The sequence below is a fragment of the Sceloporus occidentalis genome, unplaced genomic scaffold, assembly GCF_023333645.1.
Source record: "Sceloporus occidentalis isolate IW3139 unplaced genomic scaffold, rSceOcc1.0.p SCAF_6, whole genome shotgun sequence".
In the NCBI taxonomy this organism is placed as follows: Eukaryota; Metazoa; Chordata; class Lepidosauria; order Squamata; family Phrynosomatidae; genus Sceloporus; species Sceloporus occidentalis.
This window is the reverse complement of record NW_028316986.1, coordinates 14,345,502-14,372,807: the sequence shown is the minus strand read 5'-3', so window position 1 is coordinate 14,372,807 and position 27,306 is coordinate 14,345,502. Positions and strand designations below refer to the sequence as shown.

Below are 27,306 nucleotides of genomic sequence, written 5' to 3'. Positions count from 1 at the left end.
ATCCTCAGTGCCTCTTCCCATGGCTCCTTTGGAAGGATAGTTCAGGAAAGGGGACTGACTACATTTCTCTGACAAAGAATTTGAAGTACCACATCATTTTGTAAATCCCAGGATTGCACAGCATGGTGCCATGACACTTAAAGTGGGATCAAACTGATGCGGTTGCTCCTTCTGTATAACTTAATTGAACTCATATTCCTTTTTTTATACTCACACATATTTTTGCTTCCTTCCTTTGTTTCACCATGCTCCAGTTTTTGATTGTAAGCTCTTCAAGACATAGACCTGCCTTTTTGTTGCTTCACTTTGAAGTATCAGTCTTTAACAGATAAAGTGATATACAGGAATGATGGTGATGATTCATAGTCTTAAAATGTGATTCATTTACAGATATCTACCAAGGACACCTCCCTTCAGTTTATTTGTTTTACTATCAGGCTCTCCCTGCATTGAGATGGACAATACAGGCGATCGTTTGGATTGTTGGTGGTGTAAACTAGAGCAAACCCACTGATTCAGTGGGGTTCGTATAAGTGTTGACTCATCATTCAACAACTAATTGAATATACTCTAGCTGAGACTGTCAATAAGCTTTGGGACAGAAGACTTGGGAAATACTTGTGTTGTTGCTATTGTTGTTGCTATGTGCCTTCAAGTAGTTTCTGACTTATGGTGACCCTATCATGGGTTTTCTTGGAAAGATTTGTTCAGAGGAAGGTTTTAGTTTTAAATTTTTATTAATTATTAAAAACAACATACAATTACTTACAAATCAAACCAAGGAAGTTTGCTGTTGCCTTCCCCTGAGGCTGAGAGTATGTGACTTGTCCAAGGTCACCTAGTGGGTTTCATAGCCGAGCAGGGAATCGAACTTTGGTCAGTCCAACACTCACTCACTACTCCATGCTGGCTCTCAATATTTGCATACCCTGGTTACACTGGTTTTTATCTATAGATAAAAAAAAATAGGAATGACTATAATTTAATAAGAAATATAATGCATCTCATCAGAGTGGGGAAGACTGTAATTAGGTGACATAAATAAATAAATAAACCGGGACAAATGTAGGACAAAATTTTCAAATGGTGGATACTTTTTTTAAAAAGTGGAGGACACACGAAAAAAATTGCTGATTTTTTTAAAAAATGTTAATATAAATGCATGTTTCTGAGGCTTCTATAGACAATTGCTCCTGCGCGCGAGAGGCCAAAGGCCCTGGCAGCAATCGGCGGCAGGACCAGGCTGGGGCTGGTCCCAAGGCCTCGCCGGGCCGCATCCGGCCCGCGGGCCGCAGGTTGCCTACCCCTGAATTATAGCATTATTATTCCACTTTAACTTCCATTGTCCCATCCCATGGGATTCTGGGAGTTGCAGTTTAGGGAGGGTAGTTTAGAATGGAGAGTCCTAGCACCTCACCAAACAACAAACTCTGTGATTCCATAGGATGCAGACATGGCAATTGAAGTGGAATAACAGTGTTATAATTGCATAGTCTGAATAGGAAATAATTGCTCAGACTGCTACCTAAGCAACTTCAAGCCAAACGCTCTTTCATCTTTGGGTTCTTTGGCCTTTAAACTGCTCTTGGACCAGATAGCCTTTTATATACAGCAGACATTCAAACGAGGGTTGGCTGGTTTAAACCAAGTTGGTTTAAACCTGGTTTAGCTTAAACCATGGTTTAAACCAGGGGTCGGCAACCTCCGGCCCACGGGCCGGATGCGGCCCGGGGAGGCCTGGCGGCCGGCCCCTGCCTCCCGTTGCCGCTGCCGCCGCCACCGCAGCGGCCGCCCGTCGCGGCGTTTCGCCGCTCTGGGCGCCGCCATTTTGGGCGGCAAAGTCTCGCGCGACCTCCCTCGAGGTCGCGCGAGACTTCGCGGCCATTTTAGGTGAAAAAATGGCCGCGCCCAGAGCGGCCTCTGGGGCTATGGGCGCCACCATTTTTTCACCCAAAATGGCGACGCCCAGAGCGGCGAAAAGCCGCGATGGGCAGCCGCGGCGGCAGCGGCGGCAGGCCTTTGAGAGGCCCGCTACCGTCTCTGGGGCCCTCCAGCAGGGCTCCGAAGGCGGCAGTGGGCCTCTGGGAGGCCCGCTGCCATGCTTGGGGCCCTCCAGGAGGGCTCTGAGGGCGGCAGGGGGCCTCTGGGGGGCCCGCTGCCGTCCCTGGGGCCCTCCAGGAGGGCTCCGAGGGGGGCAGGGGGCCTCTGGGGGGCCCTTTGCCATCCCTGGGGCCCTCCAGTAGGGCTTCGAGGGCAACAGGGGGCCTCTGGGGGGCCCTTTGCCATCCCTGGGGCCCTCCAGGAGGGTTCCGAGGGCGGCAGGGGGCCTCTGGGGGGCCCGCTGCCGTCCCTGGGGCCCTCCAGGAGGGCTCCGAGGGGGGCAGGGGGCCTCTGGGGGGCCCTTTGCCGTCCCTGGGGCCCTCCAGGAGGGCTCCGAGGGCAGCAGGGGGCCTGCTGCCGTCCCTGGGACCCTCCAGGAGGGCTCCTAGGGCGGCAGGGGGCCTCTGGGGGACCCTTTTCCGTCCCTGGGGCCCTCCAGGAGGGCTCCGAGGGCGGCAGGGGGCCTCTGGGGGACCCTTTTCCGTCCCTGGGGCCCTCCAGGAGGGCTCCGAGGGCGGCAGGGGGCCTCTGGGGGACCCTTTTCCGTCCTTGGGGCCCTCCAGGAGGGCTCCGAGGGCGGCAGGGGGCCTGCTGCCGTCCCTGGGGCCCTCCAGGAGGGCTCCGAGGGCGGCAGGGGGTCTCTGGGGGACCCATTGCAGTCCCTGGGGCCTTCCAGGAGGGCTGCGAGGGCGGCAGGGGGCCTGCTGCCGTCCCTGGGGCCCTCCAGGAGGGCTCCGAGGGCGGCAGGGGGCCTCTGGGGGGCCCGCTGCCGTCCCTGGGGCCCTCCAGGAGGGCTCCGAGGGCGGCAGGGGGCCTCTGGGGGACCCTTTGCCGTCCCTGGGGCCCTCCAGGAGGGCTCCGAGGGCGGCAGGGGGCCTCTGGGGGACCCTTTGCCGTCCCTGGGGCCCTCCAGGAGGGCTCCGAGGGCGGCAGGGGGCCTCTGGGGGGCCCTTTGCCGTCCCTGGGGCCCTCCAGGAGGGCTCCGAGGGCGGCAGGGGGCCTCTGGGAGGCCCTTTGCCGTCCCTGGGGCCCTCCAGGAGGGCTCCGAGGGCGGCAGGGGGCCTCTGGGGGACCCTTTGCCGTCCTTGTGGCCCTCTAGGAGGGCTCCGAGGGCGGCAGGGGGGCTGCTGCCGTCCCTGGGGCCCTCCAGGAGGGCTCCGAGGGCGGCAGGGGGCCTCTGGGGGACCCTTTTCCGTCCCTGGGGCCCTCCAGGAGGGCTCCGAGGGCGGCAGGGGGCCTCTGGGGGGCCTGCTGCCATCCCTGGGGCCCTCCAGGAGGGCTCCGAGGGCGGCAGGGGGCCTCTGGGGGGCCCTTTGCCATCCCTGGGGCCCTCCAGTAGGGCTCCGAGGGCAACAGGGGGCCTCTGGGGGGCCCTTTGTCATCCCTGGGGCCCTTCAGGAGGGCTCCGAGGGACGGCAGGGGGCCTCTGGGGGACCCTTTGCCGTCCTTGGGGCCCTCTAGGAGGGCTCCGAGGGCGGCAGGGGGGCTGCTGCCATCCCTGGGGCCCTCCAGGAGGGCTCCGAGGGCGGCAGGGGGCCTCTGGGGGGCCTGCTGCCGTCCCTGGGGCCCTCCAGGAGGGCTCCGAGGGCGGCAGGGGGCCTCTGGGGGGCCCTTTGCCATCCCTGGGGCCCTCCAGTAGGGCTCCGAGGGCAACAGGGGGCCTCTGGGGGGCCCTTTGCCATCCCTGGGGCCCTCCAGGAGGGCTCCGAGGGACGGCAGGGGGCCTCTGGGAGGCCCGGTGCTGTTGCTGGGGCCCTCCAGGGGGCCCTCCAGCGCTGGTGGCCCCCACCAACTTTTTTGCCGGTCTCTGACGGGGCCTGGGGCCCCGTCAGGGGCCAGCAAAGGTGGGGAGGCCTGGCCCCCGGAGGGTGGAAGCTCCGCCCCCGGCACGCAGCCCCGCCCCGGAGGGTGGAAGCTCCACCCCCGGCACACGGCCCCGCCCTGGAGGGTGGAAGCTCCACCCCCCGCACGTGGCCCCGCCCCGGAGGGTTGAAGCTCCACCCCCGGCTTCGGCCCCCCAGTCGCCTGAGGGACACCAACCCGGCCCCCGGCTCAAAAAGGTTGCCTACCCCTGGTTTAAACTAAATGACTTTGAAAAACACTTGTGGTTTTTAAAGTTGATTATTCATACACCATTGTGGTGTAGTGTGGTTTGAATGTTGGACTAGGACTCTGGAGATCAGGTTTCGAATCCCAGCTCGGCCATGGAAACCCACTGGGTGACCTTGAGCAAGTCATGTGCTCTCAGCATCAGAAGATGGCAATGGAAAACACCCCCTGAAGAAACTTGCCAAGAAAACCCCATGATAGCGTCTGGCTGTTATTACGGTTTTTCCAACTTCATACTGGAACAACAATGACTGAATTTAAACATTTTAACTTTTAACAGTTTATTGGCAGTTGTTCATTGTTAGACCAGTATCCAATGCCAATTGCTTGTTTTTAAGCACTTTATTTTATAGTGCAAGAAATGCCATTCTGAAACAAACCCTTCTATTAACATAGGTTCCACCAAAACAACTTGCTTTTAAAAAGAGCCCTTTTTCTTAGAATAATTGTAATTTAAACTAGTGGCCATAATACCTGAATTACATTTTACTACTTAATTGTGTCCTACATTGGTATAGTCCTACACATTAATGCAAAAAACAAAAAGAAAAACTGTTTTTGAATAAAACTCACAGGTTTTGTTGTTTGTTTTAACCCAACCTAGAGCACATGGCCATGCTAAATTTCACATATGTTTTTATTTGGGGGGCTGACTTTTGTCTTTCAGATGCTTTATACCTTTATCCCATGTCTCTTTTCTTGTAGCACCAAATTCTGCCAGTTAGAAAATATTCACTTGTTACCCTGCAAGATTATCCTCTTGCAGAGATCTGGGATTATTGCGTGAATGGGGTGGAACACAGGTGACAGAGATGTGATGTGATGGAATAGACTACTGGGTAGAAATAAATGGGATCAGAGTCCAGAATCTAAGAGACATGGTGTGTAGGAGATGTTCTCAAGCTATGAACAAAACCACCATCTCTTTGGCTTTGGCTACTCACTGCTCCAACATCACCCATCACCCGGGCACTTCCATTGCGATGCTGGGTGGTTGTTCACATGGGTCTCCCACCATGGTGCCCAGTGCCACTGCTGCCACTGGCAAGAATCACTCAATGTGATGTCAGAACAAGTTGTCCAGCATCAATTTCATGGCTGGATGCCTTGTTGTGACCTCAAAGCAAGCTACTCTCTCCAGAGGTGGCAGTGCCAGGCGGCACAGCAGGATGCTGCCTAGCATCACAATGGAGAGCTCTGGATCTTCCGAGGAGATCTAGAGCAAAAGATGAGTTGTTAAAAAATATTTTGAGGGTGTTATATCTCAAGTTCAGTGCTGGACTGGCTGGACTTTGTACAGAACTGGGAATTGGGCCCTGCATCATCCGCACGCATCCCGTGGGAACAGGGAAAGGGTGTTTTATTTGGCATGTGTAGACATGGCCTAGGTTGAGTAAATTGCCATCATTCTGGGAGCAGTTGTATCTCTGGCTCCCCCTTCTTTTTATGAGCTACACAAAGCCTATTTAATACAGCAACTTGACAAATGATCTTAATGTGGCTTTGTTCAATTTGCATTTTTTTCTGCGGTATTTCAGTCTAACATTGCTGAATTACTTCCTCCTTTCTTGTTCTTTTATAAATGCTGGCTGGAACAAATTTCTTCTTCCTCACATCTATCTGATTTTTTAAAAAAGAACCTCCCAAGCAATTCTAAAGTTCTCTTCTCCTGAGGTCTCCTCAATCAGTCCTGGCTACAACTCTGATCGGCCCTTTGAAAAAGGGTTTACATGTTTGGCAGACAGTCCCTGGACGCTTCCCAGTTCTCATTACTGCATGCATGCAAAGCTTTATTTGCTTGTTTAGCACTTTCCCACCACTGCAAGGAATGTGAGTTACAAAATGACAAGAATTGAGTGTTTCAGTTACATTTAACTAGCACCATGTAGACACCATATTTTAAAACCCAACTTTGGGCAAGCCAAGGAGGCAAAGATTTGGCTAGGCTTGTGTGCCTGGGGAGTAGCTAGCAAAATGTGTAGAGCATAAGGATGGGATAGACACTGTGCTTGCAAAAGTTACTTCTTTGGAATACAGATTGCAGAATCCTCAGTCAGCATTGCTAATGACGAGAGTCAAAATCTAAAAAAATTTCCCCAGTCTAAATTTCCATCAAATATCTAGCTTGGTTCTGGATGCAAACTACTAGATCTTTTTACAAGCCAATGTGGTATTGTGGTTTGAACATTGGACTATGACTCTGGGAAAACTGCTCGGCCACGGAAACTGACTGGGTGACCCTGGGCAAGGCACACTTTCTCAGCCTCAGAGGAAGGCAAAGGCAAACCTCCTCTGAACAAATTGTGCCAAGAAAACCCCATGATAGGGTTGCCTTAGGGTTACCATAAATTGGAAACTACTTGAAGGCACACAAGAGCAAGCATTTATGTTTTTGGTTAATTTTACTAATCTATTGCAACTGCAGCTGCAGCAGATTATGATTTTGTGTAGCATTCTTAGAGGAGGTGGAGAATTAAGGGAAGCGCTATTAAGAGAATAATCTAAGTTTGGAAGCATAGAGGGAAAGTAGGAGGAGGAGGAGGAGGAGGAGATAACTGTATAGAGTACACTGAATGCATCATGCTTTTGTAGAGACCCTGACCATTTAGAGGCTTGAATGAATTAGCAGATACTTTCTTGAGTTATGCCAGCAAGATTTGAGTACAAATTCATTCTCAGCTTGGTTAGGCACCATATTCATTAGCTGTGCCCTGTTGCCTTTAACAGAGCCTGACAGATATAAATTAAGCAACAAAAATATTTCACCACTTATTTCCAGGCCAGAAAAAAAAATCAGAAAGACAATATTTATTGTGTCACCTAATGATAAAGTTGTAGAGGTCTTTGCGTGCTGTAAGCAATGCCCTAAGCTACTTTGGATAGCATAAAGGAATGACTACAGAGATTGCTAAAGGGAACATCGATGAGTGATGGAGCAGGAGGTTGAAGGCTCTAGGGTTTTATTTATTACTGTGCTGAAAGATATGTGCCCTTGTAAAGCTGGCCTCATTTTGCTTCACAGACACACCTAATCAATATTACATGAAATATATTGTCTGGAGCTTCAAGTCATTGCCCTCATCTAAGAGTTCTGATGGAAACAAGAGCTCTGATAAACTTGTAAAAACACTGACCTTCAAGGTTTCCCAACACACTTTGGTGGAAGGGAACACAAGACAGGCACTCTATCATATGTACCAATTGGCATGCATATACAGGAGTTTTAGTCAGGTCCTGGAAGCTAAGCAGTGTCAAGCTGGATTAGTACTTGGATGGGAGACTACAAAGCAAGACCAGGTGCTGTAGGCTAAATTTCAGAGGAAGGCAAAGGGAAACCACCTCTGGATATTCCTTGCCTAAGAAAACCCGATAAAATTCATGGAATCACCATAAATCAACAGGCAACTTGAAGTTACATGTAACACACACAGCTATGTATCACAACATGCTTTCAGATGTGGCGATCAAAAATGAGCCAGTTAATTTGGAACAAAAAACTTTTGTTGCTACCTTTTCAGTGATGTTTTCTTTTCTCTGCTTTTTTATTATTTTTTTAATTTTAAACAAATATTGTATGCAGCCCAAGCCAACAAAGGGAAGAATGCGCATCCACTGCTTGGAAAATGTTGACAAAGCCCTCCAGTTTCTGAAAGAACAGCGAGTACATCTTGAAAACATGGGATCCCATGATATTGTGGATGGGAATCACAGACTAACTCTTGGCCTTATTTGGACTATTATATTGCGATTCCAGGTAAATAATAAATCATTGTTGGCTCATGTTTATCTCCAGTTGATTTTGATTTTTGTCAGTCCTCTGTACACATGCACACACCTTACCTGAGTCATCTTTTTGCAAAGATCTGAATGATATATTCCTTTATCTTTTACTGGATTTTCTTTAACTTTCTTTCATATATTGGATAGGATCAAGGACATTATATTCTTTGCACTTAATTTCAGAATTTTGTATATTGGAGCTATTCAGGCCTGAAACGGAGGCCTTAAATCTCATAGGGTTTATAGGCACAACCCAAACTACGTTCCAGACTTTAAAGTCACATTGAGTTTACATTAAAATCTGGGGGATTAGGGTGCTTAATCTTGCCTGGACCACTGCCAGTCTTTGTAAAGCATTGGCTGCATTTGGATCTCATGCTAACTCATTGTTCATTGTGACAGGAATTAGTGTTACCTCTTCTTTGGCTCACACCTACAGACTACTTCCCACACATATTTAGCCCTTTCACACCGTTGCAAGGAGTTCCCAAATTTTTACTTCCAGATTGGCCATAGTTTCCAGGAACTGAACAACAGAACAAATCATGTTTTATTTAAAAAACAAACAAACCATGATTTGCTCTGTTGTTCAGTTCCTGTAAACTATGGCCAATCTTAACTACAGTTTGTTTGAAGTAAACTAACTGAACCATATATTTGCAAAACTGGCTTCTTTCAACAAACCATATTAACATTAAACACAGTTTGGAGTTCAGGAGACATGCTAAACTGCATTTAATCTAAAATCAAAGTGGAAATTCCCAATATCCTTGGGCTGCATTGGAGAAGAAAACATAAGAAGGACATGTTCCTTAAGAAGAGTCCATCAAATTAATAGTAAGGATTGCTGTTGTTTTCAAATTTTATGCACACTCCCTTAAAACCTCTTCTTCTTTTGGCTTGTTAATTGTTCCTTCACTATTCTTTCAGTAACCTTGTTGTCTCAGAAGTATGAAAGACCAGTATGAAATAAATAGGCTGAAAGTTTGACAAACTGCTACTCACATTTTTGTGTGGCATTATAGATTCAGGATATCAGTGTTGAAACGGAAGACAACAAAGAAAAGAAGTCTGCTAAAGATGCACTACTGCTGTGGTGCCAGATGAAGACAGCTGGGTAAGTTTGAATCAAATGATAATTGAGGCCAGCCCTTCTAAAAGCCATGTCCTCCAGGGTGGGTTTTATTATAGCTCCCATCATATTCCCTCTAACATGGAAGATGACTGCAAGGTTTTTATATATATATGTTGTAGACCAGCACCTCTGGAGAACACCTTCCAACTCTTTATGTAGCATGCTGCTCAAATTTCTCCAGGCAAGTAAGATTGAAGCAGTACATAGTGTTCCCATGCAGCATCATAACTGGAAAGTCATAAAGGAACGCAGTATCACCTTTGTGGCTAACTGGGAAACAGAAATTAAGCTTTTGTGGGCTCTGTCCATTTCATTAGATGCTTCTGGTGAAGAGGATTGAGTCCACAAAAGCTTATGCTAAAACTTTTTTCTTCCCGATTAGTCTCAAAGGTGCTATTTGATTCCTTTATGTGTTTTATGTTAAAACAGACTATCAGGACTATCTTGAGTAACTGGAAGGTGTTCTGCTGGCAGTGGAAGTCTGTCTAAGATGTTTTCTGGATATACTGGCTTGAGTCAACACTGTTGTTCTGACAACAGCCCTTTTCAACTGTTAGGTAATTGTAGGGTCCCACACATTTTATATAAGCAGTCTTTTAAAATAGTTGCCTTCTCTGAAGTGGAACATGTACATGGTTTTCTGCATTCTCTTCCAGTTTTGCATCCTTCGGATGGGAAACGAGACCTTTTATGTGGGTCCTGTATTCTCTTTATGTGGTTGACTCACTTATGTGTAGCCTAAGCAGCCACAGTGGGTTTTTGAGGCTCAATTTTCTGCCACTAGGGCTATCCAAAAAATTAAAAAACAAAACAAAACAGGTAGTGATGATATTCTGCTTTGGAAAAATTGTGTGATTTTTAAAATGTTAAACGGTGCTATGGGCCCTGAAGGCTATTTAAAATTTGTATTGCTGCTCTTGGAAGCTTCTAGGATGCCAATTCACCTTTTGGAGGATCCATAAGGAATCAGTCTTGGGAGGTTGCATGCAGCCCTGGGCTATTCTAAGCCCATCTCGGCTTTAAAATATAAGACCAGTCACCTTTGCTCTATTCTTCCCTAAGGAAGGAACCAGCCTTTTGCCATCAATTGTTCTTTAATTGAATAATTCTAAAAGGAGGTTATTTGTCTTATTAAAGGAAGAGAAGCTAGTTGTGATCTACTTCCCTTGGTGTCAGGTCTGAGGGTTGAAACCAGCTCTTTGGGCTCCCATTCTGACCCTTGGGAACTCCTTAGATCATCATCACACCACTTTTCCAATTGCACCATAATTTAATGTTTTACCAACATTTATACTTCACCACCACCACCACCACCTCAAGTCTAAAAAAATTGAAATGCCTCTTCTAAAGGTTAATTAATGGCAGAAAGAGCTTTAAAATAAAATACACTGTCATTTTAGGCCCCATCTGCTGCTGAGATGCAGCTGCATTTCTTAACTTCAGAACTTAGGTGAAATTGAATTTGACTCTCAGGCTGAAACAGGTCCCACTTCCTTGTTCTACAACCTTCACCCTTCCCCTTGCTCCCTAGTTTCAGCTGGCTAATCATTTGGCTGAGTTATGCAAAGGGAGTATCTCACCCTAGAGTCGAGTCTTGGCCCCTTCATCCGCTTGCATTCTCAGCTGCCCTGATGGATTCCCCTTTCTTGCCTGGCTCATCCCCAGCCCCCTGGCTTCTGATAGTGACTCCATGCATATTCGCCTTTTAATATCCATTGGTGCAGTATTGGGGCTTTGGAGGATTTGCATGTTAATGACAGTTCCATTTTCCCAGTGGTCAAGAAGTCTGTTTCCAATTCCATATCTGAATCTCCGTCATCTTTTTGTTACTTTCTCTTAAAGCAGCCTTCCCCAACTGGAAAGCCTCCAAACAATGTTGACTTTGATGTCAGTAGACTCATTCATCTGTCCCAACTTTTAGTCCAAAATTTAAAGAAGCTACTCAGGGTGAAGAAACTATTTAGGGGATATGATTTAACACTATGAAAGTCTGAACTGAAATGCAAAGCAAATTCACCATGTTAACATCAGCGACAACACCCGTCACTGCCTTTAGATATCTAGGGCTATAACCTCCTAAAACCCTACAGGTGCTTGCTGTGGGGTTATGGGAACTGTAGATTAAAACAATGCCTCTTGACTATTTGCCCTCCAGATGTTTTGGACTTCAAATGCTTTTGAGTATGTAGCACACTTAAGCATATGGAACCCCAAAAATTGAGAACCACTTGGTTAACTCATCTGGAGGATGCCAGGTCAGTGCAGACTTCTATAAGTGGAGTTGTAAGAAGATGATGTGACGTGCCATAGCCTGTTTTACTACAAGTAATTCAAAGGCTGCTTGAGCACAACCAGTTGAGCAGCTGGTTGATGCTGTTCATTTTTCATGTCTATGAGCATTAATCCTATACTGACTGGGTTTTCTTTTTCCCCCCTCCCTTCCTTTTGATTTTGTTGTTGTGTCAGCTATCCCAACGTCAACATTCACAACTTCACCACCAGCTGGAGGGATGGCATGGCTTTCAACGCACTAATCCACAAACACAGGTGGGCATTTGTCAGAAGATTGATGAGTTTAAAAAAACAACAACAGTTGCTAAACCAAAGGATGCAGAATTACAACTCAGTCATAATAAGAGTCTTCAATGTCCCTTCCCTCCCACACCTATGTTGTATCCCTTCTGTCTGACTTGTCAAACTCCAGCTCAAAATCTAATTCTTATGTGAATAGTTTCAGCTTAATCCTGTAGACCTCTTCCCCAAACACTTACAGCCCAAACAGCCCAGGCCTATGCATGTACACTTGGGAGTAAATCCTATGTTTGATGGGGTGTACTCCCATGTAAACTGGGCACAGAGTTGCATTCTTAGTATAATTACTGTTGTTGTGTGCCTTCAAGTCATTTCTGACTTATGGTGATCCTAAGGCAAACCAACCTATCATGGGTTTTTCTTGGCAGAATTTCCTCAGATAGGGTTTGCCTTTGCCTTCCGATGTGGTTAGGAAAGTGTGACTTGCCCAATGTCACCCAGTGGAATTCCATGGCTAAGCAGGGGTTCAAACCATTGTCTTCCAGTGTCCTTGGCCAGTACTCATACCACTACATCATGCTGGCTCTTCTCTAATTCAAAGAACAGTGGGCCTTTGATAGCTACCAGGTTTGGTTCCAGGACCTCCCGTGGACCCCCAAATCCATGGATGCTCAAGTCCCATTGTTTACAATGGAATAGTGATATTATGTTCTTATATAAAATGGCAAAATCAAGGTTTGCTTTTTAGATTTTTTTGTGGGAGGGAATATTTTCAAACCATAGATGGCTGAATCTATGGATGCAAAATCTGTCAATACAGAGGGATTACTGTAGTGCCTTTGTTCAAATTTATCTCCTTTTGCCTCCTTCCCTCTTTCTGTTGTCTTGTCTATATTTTGCTCTGTTTTGCTCATTACTCCATAAAACACCATGCTAACATTAATAGTAATAATTTATCATTTTTAAAATTGTAGTAATGACTTAATTTGGAAAGTAACTTGAGCCTATTTTGAGAGTAAGTTTCATCCAGTTGGGAATTCATTTGTACTTTCCCACAACAATTTCCTCTATTGAAATAAAGCCAAATGCTGTATCATTTGTAGAGTGGCTTGTCTTTTCAGCAGTAGGAATAATTATCTGGAAAACAATGAAAAACAAACCCTTTACTTTGTCCAGAACTTGTTCTTCGAAACTTGGCCTTTATGTGGCAGTAGTATTACTATCTAGTGTTATTAGAAATAATAATAGAAAAAAATGATATCCACAATTGGTGGAAAATTCCAATATGCACAAACTTTTTAATTCCAGTTAACATGGAAATCATAAGGAAATTCTCTAGTCCTCTCCCCACCCCCATAATGCTCTTAATCTGTGTTCTCTCTTGTATATACCAATCCCTTGCATGTAGATGTCTCCCTCTCATGCTTGCTTTTCTTTCCCATGTTGCTTTATCCTCCCTCCTTCCTTAAATTATTCATTCACTCATGATGCATCTTCAGTGCCTCAAAGATGATAAGTACCAGTGAATTTGCCTCTGTCCTAAAAAGTTGATATTTACATGACCCTATGTAGCTTTATCCGAGCTGATTCCACACTGCAGAATCAATGTCATTTGACACCTCTTTAATTGCCATAGCTTCATCCTATGGAATCCTGCAATTTGTAGTTTGTTGTGACAACAGAGCTCTCTGATGGAGAAGTCTAAGTACCTCACAAAACTACAAATTCCAGAATTCTGTAGCATTGAGTCATGGCAGTTAAAGGTGTGTCAATTCATTAAATCTGCAGTGTGGATACAGTATCCGTGTGCCTTGCTGATGTGACTTTCTCCTATTCTAATACTCCTGGCTCCATAAGGTAATATTTTGTTCCTTTCTTAGGCCCGATCTAATTGATTTTGATAAGCTGAAGAAATCAAATGCACACTACAATCTGCAGAATGCTTTTAACCTAGCAGAGCAACACCTTGGCCTTACTAAACTGTTGGACCCGGAAGGTAAGAACTTCTGCTACTGAAACAGATGTCTCTTCTTTACACCTTCACCCTTGCATCTCACTCACACCCAGCCAGAGTTATTTTGCTGTCCTTATCTCTACACAGTCATGTACCATCAAGAGGGGAAGGAGAATTGCATCAGAGGCAGATCAAAAACCCATTCTGCAGGAGCATCCACTGAGTTACTGAGTTAATGTAGGGGTGTAACAACACTGCAGAATTAAAGCAGTTTGACACCATTTTAACCCTGGGATTTGTAGTTCAATGAGGCACTAGAACTTTCTGACAGACCAGTCAGAAACTACAAATTCCAGGAGTCCATAGGATAGAGTCATGGCAGTTAAAGTGGCATCAAACTGCTTTAATTCTGCAGTGTAGCTACACCCTATGACAGAGGTGGGCCATTTCCAAAGATCAGGGGGACGCACAATACCCATTACCAGACTGGAAAGTCATACCCCCAACATTGCTCTTGCTCCCCATTTGTTTCTAATCAGAGGCCCTTTGTTTGCCTACAAGGCATGAGGTGCACTTGGCGTTGCCTCCCATGAGGGGGTTGTCTTTCAAAAATTGAAGTGACTTGCAACCACGGAAATCACTTTTGGGGTTCAAAAAAATCCCTCTAGACCTAAAAGATGTATTGGGATACAGAAATGTAGGGAAGTTTCTTACTGTACCCCCAAGAGGCATAGTGGTATAGAATTGTTCATTTTTTGACAAAAGACTTGCTGGATTTGTTGCAAACATATGGGGAGCGGAAGTTATTCCCAATCTAGGCTGACATTTTTAAATATGTTGATATGAAAGTCTGATAGTTCTCTTTATTCTTTCTCTGTTGTAAGACATACTATATATATTTTCACGTATAAGTCTAGAAATTTAGGTTAAAAAATTGAACCAAAAAGCCTGAGTCAACTTATCCACAGGTCAATGTAAGTACTGTACTTTAAATCATATAATATATATCCATTCATCCCCTAATGAAAGGCAAAAGTTTAATCTGCCCTGGAAGCACTGACTCCCTTCTACTCTCTTATCAATCCAGCCTTTATTATGAGTACAAGTAGTTATGCCTGTTGGAATTTTCTAAGTTCAATTGCACTGTTTTCCTTTGCACGCCACCAGTTTTACCCCTTACCTATCCAATGGGCATATCAAAATCAATAACTTTGGCCCCCAAACCTGCTCTCAACTTATACATGAGGTCAGTTTATAGTTGTGTATACAGTTGGCCCTTCATTTTCATGGGGGATCCATTCTGGACCCCACCACCACCACGAAAACGGAGGCCCATGCATATTCAAGCCTTATACCAAAGGTCGTCCCTCCATGGATATCGAGGGTGTGGATCTCAGATCTGCGAGTTAGGTGGAGCGACTGTATACGGCACATAGAAATAAACAAGTGGTTTTACAGGCAAACCATGCCATCTATAGTGGGGTAGCTTTCTGGCTGAGTGAATGACTCTACATATACTTCTACTGGGAGAAATAAATATTCATTTTATTTTAAAACTTTAACGCTAGACCTTTGATGAAGACCCAAAGTAGGACATTATTCTAAGCACATCAACAGCAGCTGTAGGATTAGCTCATTCCTCACTAACACCTCCCACTCTATAATATCTGTAAGAATATGTTTTGTATCATTGCTATCACATCAGTCTGTATTTTACTGCTTTTGATCAGCTGGAATCAGTGATACAGGCTGCACGTCCACTGCAGAAATAATGCAGTTTGACACCACTTTAATTGCCATGGGTCAATGCTATGCAATTCTGGGATTTGTAGTTGTGAATTATTTAGCCTTCTCTATCAGAGATCTCTGGTGCCACAACAGAGTACAGATTCCAGGATGCCAAAGCATTGAGAAATAGCAATTAAGGTGGTATTAAACTACATTATTTTTACAATGCAAATTCAACTACAGAGTGGTTCTGGGAAACTCATTTCAGAAATGGTACAGTGTTGCAGCGAGAGAAGGGAACCCCAAGTTCAAATTCCCACAAAGTCGTGAAGCTCACTGGGTCAGTTATTCTCTCTCAAACTGACCTACCTTACAAGGTTCTTGTGGAGATGAAATGGAAGTGGGAGAACTCCTTGAGCAAAAATCAGGATAACAATATAGCAGACTCAAAACCTAGTAACACTGCATCCTGAGTTAAGTTCTATGAAATGCTACAGGAGAGAGCAGAGCTGGGAGACATTTCTTTTTGGAATTCAAATCCCAAAATCCTTCAGCTAGCATGCCCAGTGGGTGAGAGTTATATTCCAGAAAATAACTTCCAGGTTCTGAGAGGGAAATGCTCTACAGCTGGTCCCATTTAGCTTAACATCAGAGCCTTGAATAAGTAAATTCCCAGCATGATGGTAGGGACTGTTTTAAAGTCATAGACAACCCAACTGTGTACTAAAGAAACTCTTTGTTTGTTTTTCAGATATCAGTGTTGACCATCCTGATGAAAAGTCCATTATCACCTATGTGGTGACATATTACCACTACTTTTCAAAGATGAAAGCTTTAGCTGTTGAAGGAAAGCGTATTGGAAAGGTTTGCAAGCTACAATTTTATATGCCATGCAGCTCACTTAAATCTTATTTTCTGCTGACTTCCAGAGTCCCATAAAATGCAGACTTTAATTTCCTATTTTAATCACAATTTTTGCTTCCCACTGTGAATTTTGTCAGATTTATTAACTGTGAATTCATTCAAATGGTATTGCCTTTCTTTTAAATACCCTTAATTAAGCTACGGTTTTACAATTTTTTGTCTGTTATATATATTACCATACCAACTCTCATTTTTTCCTTCCCTGCTCACTTTCCATTTCCCATCTCTCTCCTTCAATAAGTTGGTGCTGAATTAAAACAAAACATTTACACACATATGTGTGCATGTATATATTGGTGGCATATGACATTGCAAAATCTGCCTAATGCCAAAGTTCATTTTAGTTTAGAAATGAGATTTTTAACCCATTTGGTATCTAGTGGACCACGTGCTGCCTGTTAACAAGTGTAGAGAAGATGCATTAAAATCTCAACATCTACAGAAACAAAAATAAACTGAACAATAATCCTCCCATCACAGATTCCCTGCTTAATTTTAGTACTTTCCTTGGCTATGTTTTCCCTTCTGTAGAATGGAAATATGAGTAACCTGTCTTACACATTTGTGGTAAAGATGCCTGTCAAATTATGTACTTTGTAAATTAAGCCACATTTTGCCCAGAATTCTGGAAATATGCCCAGAAGCCTCTCATTGATTGTAATAGAATCCAAAGACATAGCCATGTTAGTCTAGAAAATCAGTATGCAAAGGGATCTTGTAGTACCTTTGAGACTAAGGCCCGGTACAGATGGGCCCCAAAGGACACCCTCATCACATGCGAGGGGCGCCCCCCCACATGCCCCTTACACATGACGAGGGCGTCCTCACTGCACAGCGCCAAACAGACAGCACGTGTAGTGATGGCGTCACTGCTGTGTGGCCTCCAGATGGAGCCGCACAGCAGCAACATGCACACACCTCCACCAGCTGTTTGCGGTGGCGCAAAAAGCGGTCCCTTTTTTGCGTAGACACATTGTGCAAAGAGAGGCGGCTCTCGGATGCCTCTTCCTGCCGCTGTATACCGTGCATCAGTCTGTATCCACACTGCAGAAAAAATCCAGTTTGGCACCACTTTTAAGTGTCATGGCTCAATGCTATGAAATTCTGGGATTTGTAGTTTGTTATGGCACCAGAGCTCTCTGACAGAGAAGGCTAAATGTCATTTAAACCGCTTCAAATTGAACCGGTTTAAAAAGTAGTGGGAATGAGGTCTTACTCTCCCAGTGTAATCAGTTGACTTTGTCTAGGGCCTAAAGGAACAAAGCACGGTCTTTTGTTTTCAGCAAGCTTCAACACTACCAGAGAGATACAGCCAAACTAGTGGGAGGGTTGGAAGGCAGCTTTCCTCAGAAGATTGTGGCAGTTGATGCTGTTGCCTTCTTGAGTTCCTATGAGAACATGAGCTGAAAAAACTTCAGACATCTTAGCAGCAGTATTATTATTTCTTACCCACCTCTCCCCATGGATCAAGTCGGGGAACAGCAGCAAATAAACAATGCACAACTTCAACTAAAACATGCAACAATTTAAAATAAGGCATACATATTTTGAAATTATCCACATTTAAAATTCATCATTTAAAAATCATCTGAATGACTTGCTGGAAGAGACTCAGCAGTAATGTCTCTCAGCCTTGCAGTTCTCAACATTCTGAGATTCCTAGGAATATGTTTTACACATGGAATTGAGTTATTTGGAATTGGGATTTCAAGATTTAGAAAGTTAGACAGAATACTTTTTCATCAGCAAATTATTCAGTTCTTTATTTAATTGCAGGGCTTGTTTGTTCATTTTTTTGTAAATTAGCTGCACTCAAATGGTGAAGAAAACGGAACCTGGAAAAATTAAGGCTGCATCTACACTGTAGAAATAATGCAGTTTTACACCATGATTAAGTGCTGTAGCTCCGTTCTGTGGAATCCTGGGATTTGTACTTTTACTAACTCTTTAGTGTTCTCTGCCAAAGAGGGCTAGTGCCTCACAAAACCACAAATCCCAGGATTCTATAGGGCAGAGTCATTGCAGTTAAAGTGGTATCAAACCGCATTATTTCTATAGTATAGATGGATCTTAGTTCTGCAGGAGGGAGGCATTTTGTCAAACCTTGAGATTCCATTTCTGATATGCCCTACAAGTAGCCTGGGATCCTGAAAAAGCTCATTGATTCTAATTCAATGTATCCTCTTCTTCTCATGTTTTATTGCTATATTGTTCTCAGAAGTCAGCAGGTGTTTTTCATAAGCTTCTTTCTCAGCTCTTTTCTCCCTTCCACAGGTGTAGTGCATATTTCAGGCCTTGCCACTCAGCTTGTTTTGAAATCTTTTTTCGTAGGTGCTTGACAATGCAATTGAAACAGAGAAGATGATAGAAAAATATGAGTCCCTGGCTTCTGATCTCCTTGAGTGGATTGAGCAAACCATCATCATCCTGAACAACCGCAAATTTGCCAACTCACTGGTTGGAGTGCAACAGCAGCTACAAGCATTCAACACCTACCGCACAGTAGAGAAGCCACCCAAGTAGGATTCATCCACTGTGTTCTTTTTTTTTCCTCGCTAGAGGCAATTAATCCCAGTTTACTAAAAGAGATGGGAATCCTGTAGGCAGTTTATATCTTGTAATCATGGACAATTAGAGGCTGGTTATGCTGTACCTTCTAGTCATTGTTAAATAGAATCTGACATTTGTTGAACAGTTTTATGCCACTTGTCTGGGTTGTATCCATATCTTGCTTAACTCTGTGGTCTCTGTCCGTCACATTGTTGTCACCGCAAACAACACAACAACACTGTTAAGTGGTTTGCGCCATAAACATAACACTGTAGGGATGAAGGCAGTTATATATACAATCATGTAATTGTGCTATAAATGTGTACACAGCAGCCAAGCAGATGTGTGCACCCACAAAAGCACAAAGGATTTCCAGTTGTAGGGATTAGCAGATCTTTTACTTGAACAACTACATATTGTATGTAGAGGTATGCTGTTCCATTTATGTGTCGGAAAAATTCCAAAGTTTTGAGTTGGACAGAACTATTTTTTCAGCTCAGGAACTCTGTGCATCTTGAAAGATGATTATTCTGCAAGCCCCATTAATATAAATGATGGATGGTGGACCTGTGGATTTCTGCATGTTTTGGAGTACAAAAACTCCATGCAGCCCCAACCAGCATAGGCATTGGTTGATGTAATGGAAGCTGTAGTCCAACAAGATTTATAGATACATAGAGGAAAAGGCCTTCCCCAGCCATATTCTGAATTATGTATTCAGTTCCTCATGTAATCTGAATTATTTTGGAATTTGGCTCTTTTTAGGACCAATCCAATTGGTCCTATGTATTGTTCTATATAACAGTTATCCTTGTTATACAAGACAGCTGCTCTTAGGTTGAATTATTATCCTACCAATTTTCTTGAGCAGTGTACTTTCCTCTATTGATATGCAGTTTTTTAAACACCACATTATAATTTGTCTAAAACCTAAAGTTGAATTCTAAGCTTTTGTATCATTTTGTACCATTAGCAAAGGGGGGAAATCCAGCAAATGCTACCATCTTGTACTTTTTGAAATCTAACCTGAACACTTCCTATATTGTTTACTATGAATTCCCTGTTCTTTTGGCCCTTTTTCATATAGGAATATACTTTTATTATATGAAATCTGTGATTTCAGAATGCCATGCCATTCAAAGTGACATGCTGGTGCTCCTAAATATAGATGTTAGAATCAGCTAAGGTAAACCCATTGAATCAATGAAAACCTGGAGCCTTATCACAAAATAAAACACAAAGGAAATGGAGCCGAAGATTAGTGGCTTTCTCCATGATGTCATAGTACTTTAGTTCTCTTCCCATATGAGATGGTTGTAAAACCACATCTTTTGTCTAGCTGAAAAATCCATTCAACAGAAGACGTGCTTTTACAAATGTCTTCTGCAGGAAGAGGATTGAACTGCTACGACATCATGTGCTAAATTGCAGAAAAAGCCATTACTGTCCAGCTCCATTTCTGCTTTGGTTTTTCATGTGATTAGACTGGTAAGTGAACACTTATACAAATTCTATCAATTTCAGGGGGTTTACTTTAGATGAGAATAGTAATTCCTTTTAGGATATAGATGTCCTTTGACAACTTCGTATAAATTTGGGGGTTTCATCGCACACCCGCTGTTTATTAGCTCCAGCATACACAAATTATCTGAACAGTGTCCCTTTCATTCACAGTCAGCAAATGCTGAGTGCCTTTATATCCATCATGCATAGGGAAGATTTTCCTGCTGTCAAAATGAACAGGAGTAACCCTTTTTCATTAAAAAAACAAAAGCAAACCCCTACTGTGTACCAGCAAAGTACTGGGAAATCCCTGTCGCTTGTCTCACGGTAGCCACTGTACAGAGTTAGCTAAAATCTGTAAAATACAGAGCAGTAAACCAAAAACTATGTTAAATAAACCCTGATTTCTCATATAATTGTGTATTAATGCATTGCGCAACAATAATCCAACCTTTGCAAATGTTCAACTTCCCTAATTCTGCCCTGAAAAGCTAATTTGGGGACATGCATTAATTTCAATGATTTAACATTGTGGCTCCAAATTTGCTATTTATCAAGATAAGATGAAACAGATAGCTCAAGAAAATGTTTTTTTAATCGCTTTGATTGCTTCATATGTACAGTTAAATACAACATGTCCAGTTGGTTGTCTCTGCCTAGACTGTCACACTGACACTTATTTTTTTTAGAAAGAAAAATTGTTAATCATGTAAAATATGCAGATTTCTGGTTGGAAATGCCCTTATCATTTCCATGAAGAAGTAATGTTTTTATCTGTGTTTCCCCTACTCCCTCTTCTCTAGATTCACAGAGAAAGGAAACCTGGAAGTCCTGCTTTTCACTATTCAGAGCAAAATGAGAGCTAACAATCAGAAAGTGTACATGCCCAGGGAAGGGAAACTCATCTCAGATATCAACAAGGTAAATACAGTGCTTTTTTAAAAAAATATTCGCCTACTTCACCCACAGTCCTAGCAGTTGAACAGAAGACCGTTGGGCAGGATCAGGCTGTTGGAGGCTGCTGAATTAATAAGTGGAACAGGGGAGAGATTTATAGCATACTGGAGTGCAAAGATCTTGAGAGTATGGAGCCAGAAGTTGAAAACTAGAAACCGAAGAAGCACAGTGCAGAGGTAGTCCAGGGGGAGAAATTCATACCCATGATAGTCAATTCCAAATGGGTCTCTCTAAGCCAATAATGGGAATCTTGTAACCCTCCGGAGGCTGCTGTAGAGCATGTCCCAGCCCTTTTCACAATTAGTTGTGCTAGCTAAGGCTTCTGGAACTTTTGCAGTCCAGCACTATGATTCCCACCTCTACTTTTGTTGTTAAACCTCTGCTAAACGCCCTCCTTAGACCCCCTAATACATAACAACTATCGGCCTGTGTCGCTGCTGCCTTTTTTGGGAAAGGTGATTGAGAGAGCAGTTGCCTTCCAACTCCAAGCGATCTTGGATGAAACAGATTTTCTTGACCCATTTCAAACTGGCTTCCAGGCGGGCTATGGAGTTGAGACTGCCATGGTCGCCTTAGTCGATGATCTCCGTCTGGGCATGGACAGGGGAAGCGTGTCCCTGTTAGTGCTTTTGGATATCTCAGCGGCTTTTGATACCATTGACCATGGTATCCTTCTGGAACGCCTGAGGGAGTTAGGTATTGGGGGCACTGCGCTCCAGTGGTTCCGTTCCTACCTCTCGGGTAGATTCCAGATGGTGCAGCTGGGGGACATCTTCTCTGATAAGAGGGAACTTACATCTGGTGTCCCTCAAGGAGCTATTTTGTCCCCCATGCTATTTAACATTTACATGAAACCTCTGGGAGAGATCATCCGGAGACATGGGGCGCGGTGTTATCAGTACGCTGATGACACCCAGATCTGCTTCTCTGTGTCCCTGACTGATGCAGTGACTAGGGATGGCATCTCTCCTCTAAATGCCTGCTTGGAGTCAGTAATGGGCTGGATGAGGGAAAACCAACTCAGCCTGAATCCAGAGAAAATGGAAGTACTGGTGATAGGTTCCCCAGGCCCGGGTAGTGAAATTTATCCACCCGTCCTGAATGGGGTCACGCTCCCCCTGAAGGACTCAGTTCGCAGCTTGGGAGTGTTTCTGGACTTATCGCTCCAACTGACATCTCAGGTGGATGCGACGGTCAGAAGCGCTTGTTTATCAGCTTCGGCTGATACGCCAGCTGCGACCCTGCCTGGACCGGGGGGACCTTGAAACTGTAGTACACGCTCTGTTAACCTCTCGATTGGATTTCTGTAATGCGCTCTACATGGGGCAACCCTTGTACCAAACCCGGAAGCTTCAATTAGTGCAGAACATGGCTGCGAGATTGGTCGCTGGATGTTCCAGGGCAGACCATATAACACCTATCCTAAAAGATCTCCATTGGCTGCCTATTCGCTTCCGGGCCCAATACAAGGTGTTGGTAATTACCTATAAAGCCCTAAATGGTTTGGGCCCAGGGTACTTGGAGGACCGCCTTTCCCCATATAATCCGCCCCGCACACTCAGGTCAGCTGGGAAGAATCTGCTGAAGGTCCCAACTGCGCAATATGCGGTGACCTCACAAAGGGCCTTTTCCATCTCGGCCCCAAAAATGTGGAACAACCTTCCCGAAGAGCTCCGTTCCACCACCTCCCTGGATCTTTTCAGAAAGAACCTTAAGACCTTTTTCTTTCACCCAGCTTGAGATGTGATATTATGCCCTCTCCCCCTATTGTGTAATGATTTTTGCAATGTTTTTGGATCAATTCAACCAAGCTGGCTGTGTAATAGTTTTTAATATGATATTTTTTACATTGTTTTTTATTGATATGTATGTATTTTTATGTTGAATTTTAATCTGTAAGCCGCTTTGATCATCGCGGAAAAGCGGGATAAAAATATAATCTATTATTATTATTACTTTAAGTCAAAATGCAGTCAGTAGTATTGGTAGGCAAACTGATATGATAAAGCAGGAATAGAGCTGTTCTGAACTACAGTAACTAGAATCCTTCAGGATGATCAGTGACTATGGTCACTGAGGTGTTGTTCTGAAAGCTATAGTAAAAAGAAAATACAAAGTAATTCTTACAAACTAGGAGGAGAAGTGAGGAACTTTTGGACCATGAGCCAAATACAGACTTCCAGACCTCTCAGTCTTGACCTTCAGATTCTCATCAGACATACTTTCTCTCACAAGTCCACTCTCACACACACACAACAAGCTACACCCTTCACTTGCCCTGTTCCAGGTTACTGATAGAATTTGTTTCTTCCTCTTCTGCCACATGATGATGAAACTGATAGATGGACCTTGTACATCACTTCAGATTGAGAAGTGACTAGATAGCTATGTTTAAATATTAGAGAAAGGACATCATGAAGATGGGGCAAGCTTGCTTTCTGCTGCTCCAGATAATAGAACACGAACTAATGGATTCAGAGTACATTAAGAAGAACTTATTTACTGTAAGAGCTGTTTGAAAGTGGAATAGACTGTATTGTGGGTGGTGCATTCTCATTCTTCATTCTTTGGCAGTCTTTTCACAGAAATTGGCTGGGAAACTTTCAGAAGTACCTCAGTTATAGATACCAGTGGCAAGTGATATCAGCCAGTTGAAGTTCCTCTTGGGTTTTAAACTCCATCTTCCCCTGGGCGTCTTTAATTAAATCAGAATATCTGAGCCATTTTTTCCTCTGAATACCCTCTCTGCCAAAGAAGGCCTCATGTGGGGAACAACTTAGCGCGATCTTATTACTCAATCTAGGTTTCAGTTTCTTCCAAACTTTTAACATAGCTGTTATTAAGATGTGATGTGTACATTCCTTGTGAATTCTATCTTTGTTATAAAATAAATAGGCATGTAGTCCAAATCTTAAACTTTCTCCTTCTAAGTTCAACAGCTGATCATCTTCCAGCAGTATCCAATCTGTTAACCACCATAGGACTGCCAAGAAATAATATATTTTAAGGTTTGGTACTCCCAAGCCTCCCCGAGTTCTCTCATCACACATTATCTTTTTACTTATTCTAGCTATCTTGTTGCTCCATATAAATTTCATTATTACGTTTTGCCAGTTATCTAATGGTTTGAATTTGTGCAAGATCGGTATTGCCTGGAACAGAAAAAGAATCTTAGGTAGAACACACATTTGCACAGTCGAGATCTTCCCCATCCATGACAATTGTATCTTTCCCCATCTATCTAAATCCTGCTCAAATCTCCTTCCAAACTTTTTAACATAATTATTCTGAAAAAGATCCGTATTTTTATTAGTCAGAACAATACCAAGGTATTTCACCTTTTTTTCTATTTTAAATCCAGATTGTTGTTCCAAATGTTTCCCATCTTCTTCACTTAAATTTTTTGTTAACATACTGGTCTTATCCCTGTTTATCTTAAGACCCGAGATCTTTTCAAATTCTAAAAGTATGTCCATTAGGCATTTAATACTATTGGAAGGATTTTCTAGGATATAAACTACATAATCGGCAAACAGCCTTATTTTATATTCTGTTTTTTAATTTTTCATTCCTCGAATCTGTTTTTCTCCTCAGATAGATTGGTTCAATGTTTCTAATACAAATATAAATAGAAGTGGCGACAGGGGACAACCCTGTCGCGTTCCTCTCTTTATTTCGAATTCCTCCAACTTACTGTTATTTATTATCAACCTCGATGTCTGTTTACTGTAGATTTCTTGAATTCATTCCCGAAACTGAGATCCTGTTTGCATATATTCTAACATAGCAGATATCATCTTCCAGCTCACTCTGTCAAAAGCCTTTTCAAAGTCTATAAAAATTAGTGCCAGCTCCTTTTCATTATGTCTTTCAAAATATTCAAGTGTATTCAAGATAGTTCGAGTGTTATCCTTGATATGTCTTTTTGGGAGGAAACCAGTTTGATCTTTCCCTATCCATTCCATTAGAATCTTTTTTAACCTTTCGGCAAGAATTACAGAGAAAATTTTATAGTCGGAGTTGAGTAAAGATATGGGTCTGTAGCTCCTAACGTCTGTGGGGTCTTTATCTTCTTTTAAGATTAATGTTATGTTTGCTTGTTGCCATGTTGCAGGGTATTTTTGTTTTCCTATTGCATTTAATGTTGATTTTAATGGGAGAAGTAACTGATCATCAAACTTCTGATAATATTCAATGGGAAATCCATCAGGACCCGAAGATTTGTTCTTTTTCCCGTTCCTGATTGCTTCAATGATTTCTGCCGTTGTTATGGGAGAATTTAGCATGTCTTTTCTGGTGTATTTTGAAAGCTTGCATGTTTGCCTTGTCCAGGAACTTTACAATGTCCTTCTTTTGTATATAATTATCTTTATATAGCATTGAGTAAAAGTCCTGGAACTCCTTTCTAATACTTTTTTGGTCTGTTACTCTTCTTGAGTCTTTAGTTATTATTTCTGATATTATGTTTCTTTCTCTTTGTTTTTTCAATTTATATGGTAGCCAGCGACCAGGTTTGTTAGCTTGATCAAAGAAGGTTTGTTTCATGTATCTTATCCTGTTCTGGATTTCTTCATTTTCAATTATCTCAATTTGTTTTTTGAGTGTTTTAATTTCCTTTGTAACAGTTTTCACTGAAGGATTATTTTCTAGTTCTTCTTTTTTTGCAAGTTTTCATATAGGCAAAACAATTTTTCCCTTTTCTTTCTTTTTTGTATAGAGTTTTGTTGTATAAAAAAACCCCTCATAAATGCCTTAGAAGTTTCCCAAACTGTTGTTATTTCAACGTCTTCCTTTATGTTTTCTTCGAAAAAGAGTTTCAGAGCCAGTTTTCCTCTCTCAAGTATTTCTTTCTTCTTTAGCAAGGTCAAATTTAATCTCCATGAGTATTCTGATTTCTCTGTTTTCATAACTGCTAAAATTAGGCTATGGTCTGAAATGGTTCTAGGTTGTTGGTCCATTTTAATCACATCTTTACAGACCGCTTTGCTTGCAAACATCATGTCGATCCTTGAAAAGGATTTGTGACGTTCTGTATGAAAAGCAAAAACAATAATAAAAAAAGAAGTACCTGAGTTATGTATCCCTGTATGGCAGAGGGTTGGACTAGGTGGCTCTTGCAGTCCTTTCTAACTCCTGAGATGCTGTGATTCAGAGCTACCACTTAAATCCTACTTTATTACTGTCCAGGTACAGTTCTTGTATGTTGTATGCCTTCAGGTCATTTCCAACTTATGGTGACCTTAAGGTGAGCCTATCATGACTTTTTCTTTCCAAGACCTGTTCAGAGGAGGATTGCCATTACCTACTCTGAGGCTGTGAGCATGTTAACCTGCCCAAGCTCACCCAGTAGTTTAATGGCCTAGCTAGGAATCATACCCTGATCTCCTGAGTCACAGTTCAACACTCAAACCCTGTACAGTTACCTCCACTGAAACAAATTAAAATGATTTGCTTTAAAACAGAACTTGATCTAGTCTCCTCCTACAGAACAGAGAACACACAGTCCTGAATCTTATGGGTAGATAATAGACCCTTTGAATCTTTAGGATTTACATAAGTGTTGACTTACCACTGAACAACTAATCAATAGTTTTACTCTAGTTGGGACTAGCCTACGTGGTTAAGGCCATTGTTTGCTGCCAAGTGCACTCTATTAAGTCTTGTTGGAATGAATAGAACAAATATGATCTTCCATAGATCCTGTTTGCTCCAATGTAACTTGGCCAGAAGAACGTTTCACTGGCATGTTCACAGAGTTACCTTTCTCAGATGGACAAGCTAGAAGATGGTGTTGAGGGTGGGGGAGTTGTGAAAAATCTGATTGGAAAGCAGCCAGGATGCTTAGAAAGAAGACAAGCCACTGCTATGCTGGTCTGACCAGATGAACAGCAACCAGTTTGGCAAGATCCTTTGCGGATAACAAAATACTTTAAAACAAGATAAGCATTCCTCATTTGCTTTTCATTCCTGCCTGGAATTCCCAGGGGAACTGTTACTTGTATCCACAGTCAGACTGATAAACAGTACCTCTTCC

At 43.1% G+C, this 27,306-nt stretch overlaps 1 protein-coding gene across 2 annotated transcripts in view; it reads left to right on the top strand.

Moving 5' to 3' along the window:
* The window catches only part of LOC149310430 (spectrin beta chain, non-erythrocytic 1), a 280,279-nt gene that overhangs the window by 192,065 nt on the left and 60,908 nt on the right, over window positions 1–27,306 (top strand). For both annotated transcript variants that reach the window (XM_089528912.1, XM_089528913.1), the window contains 7 exons: window positions 7,790–7,963; window positions 9,015–9,106; window positions 11,591–11,671; window positions 13,537–13,652; window positions 16,090–16,202; window positions 18,594–18,781; window positions 21,119–21,236. In XM_089528912.1, coding sequence (XP_089385038.1) covers window positions 7,790–7,963; window positions 9,015–9,106; window positions 11,591–11,671; window positions 13,537–13,652; window positions 16,090–16,202; window positions 18,594–18,781; window positions 21,119–21,236 — 882 coding nt within the window. The remainder of the gene's footprint in view (window positions 1–7,789; window positions 7,964–9,014; window positions 9,107–11,590; window positions 11,672–13,536; window positions 13,653–16,089; window positions 16,203–18,593; window positions 18,782–21,118; window positions 21,237–27,306) is intronic.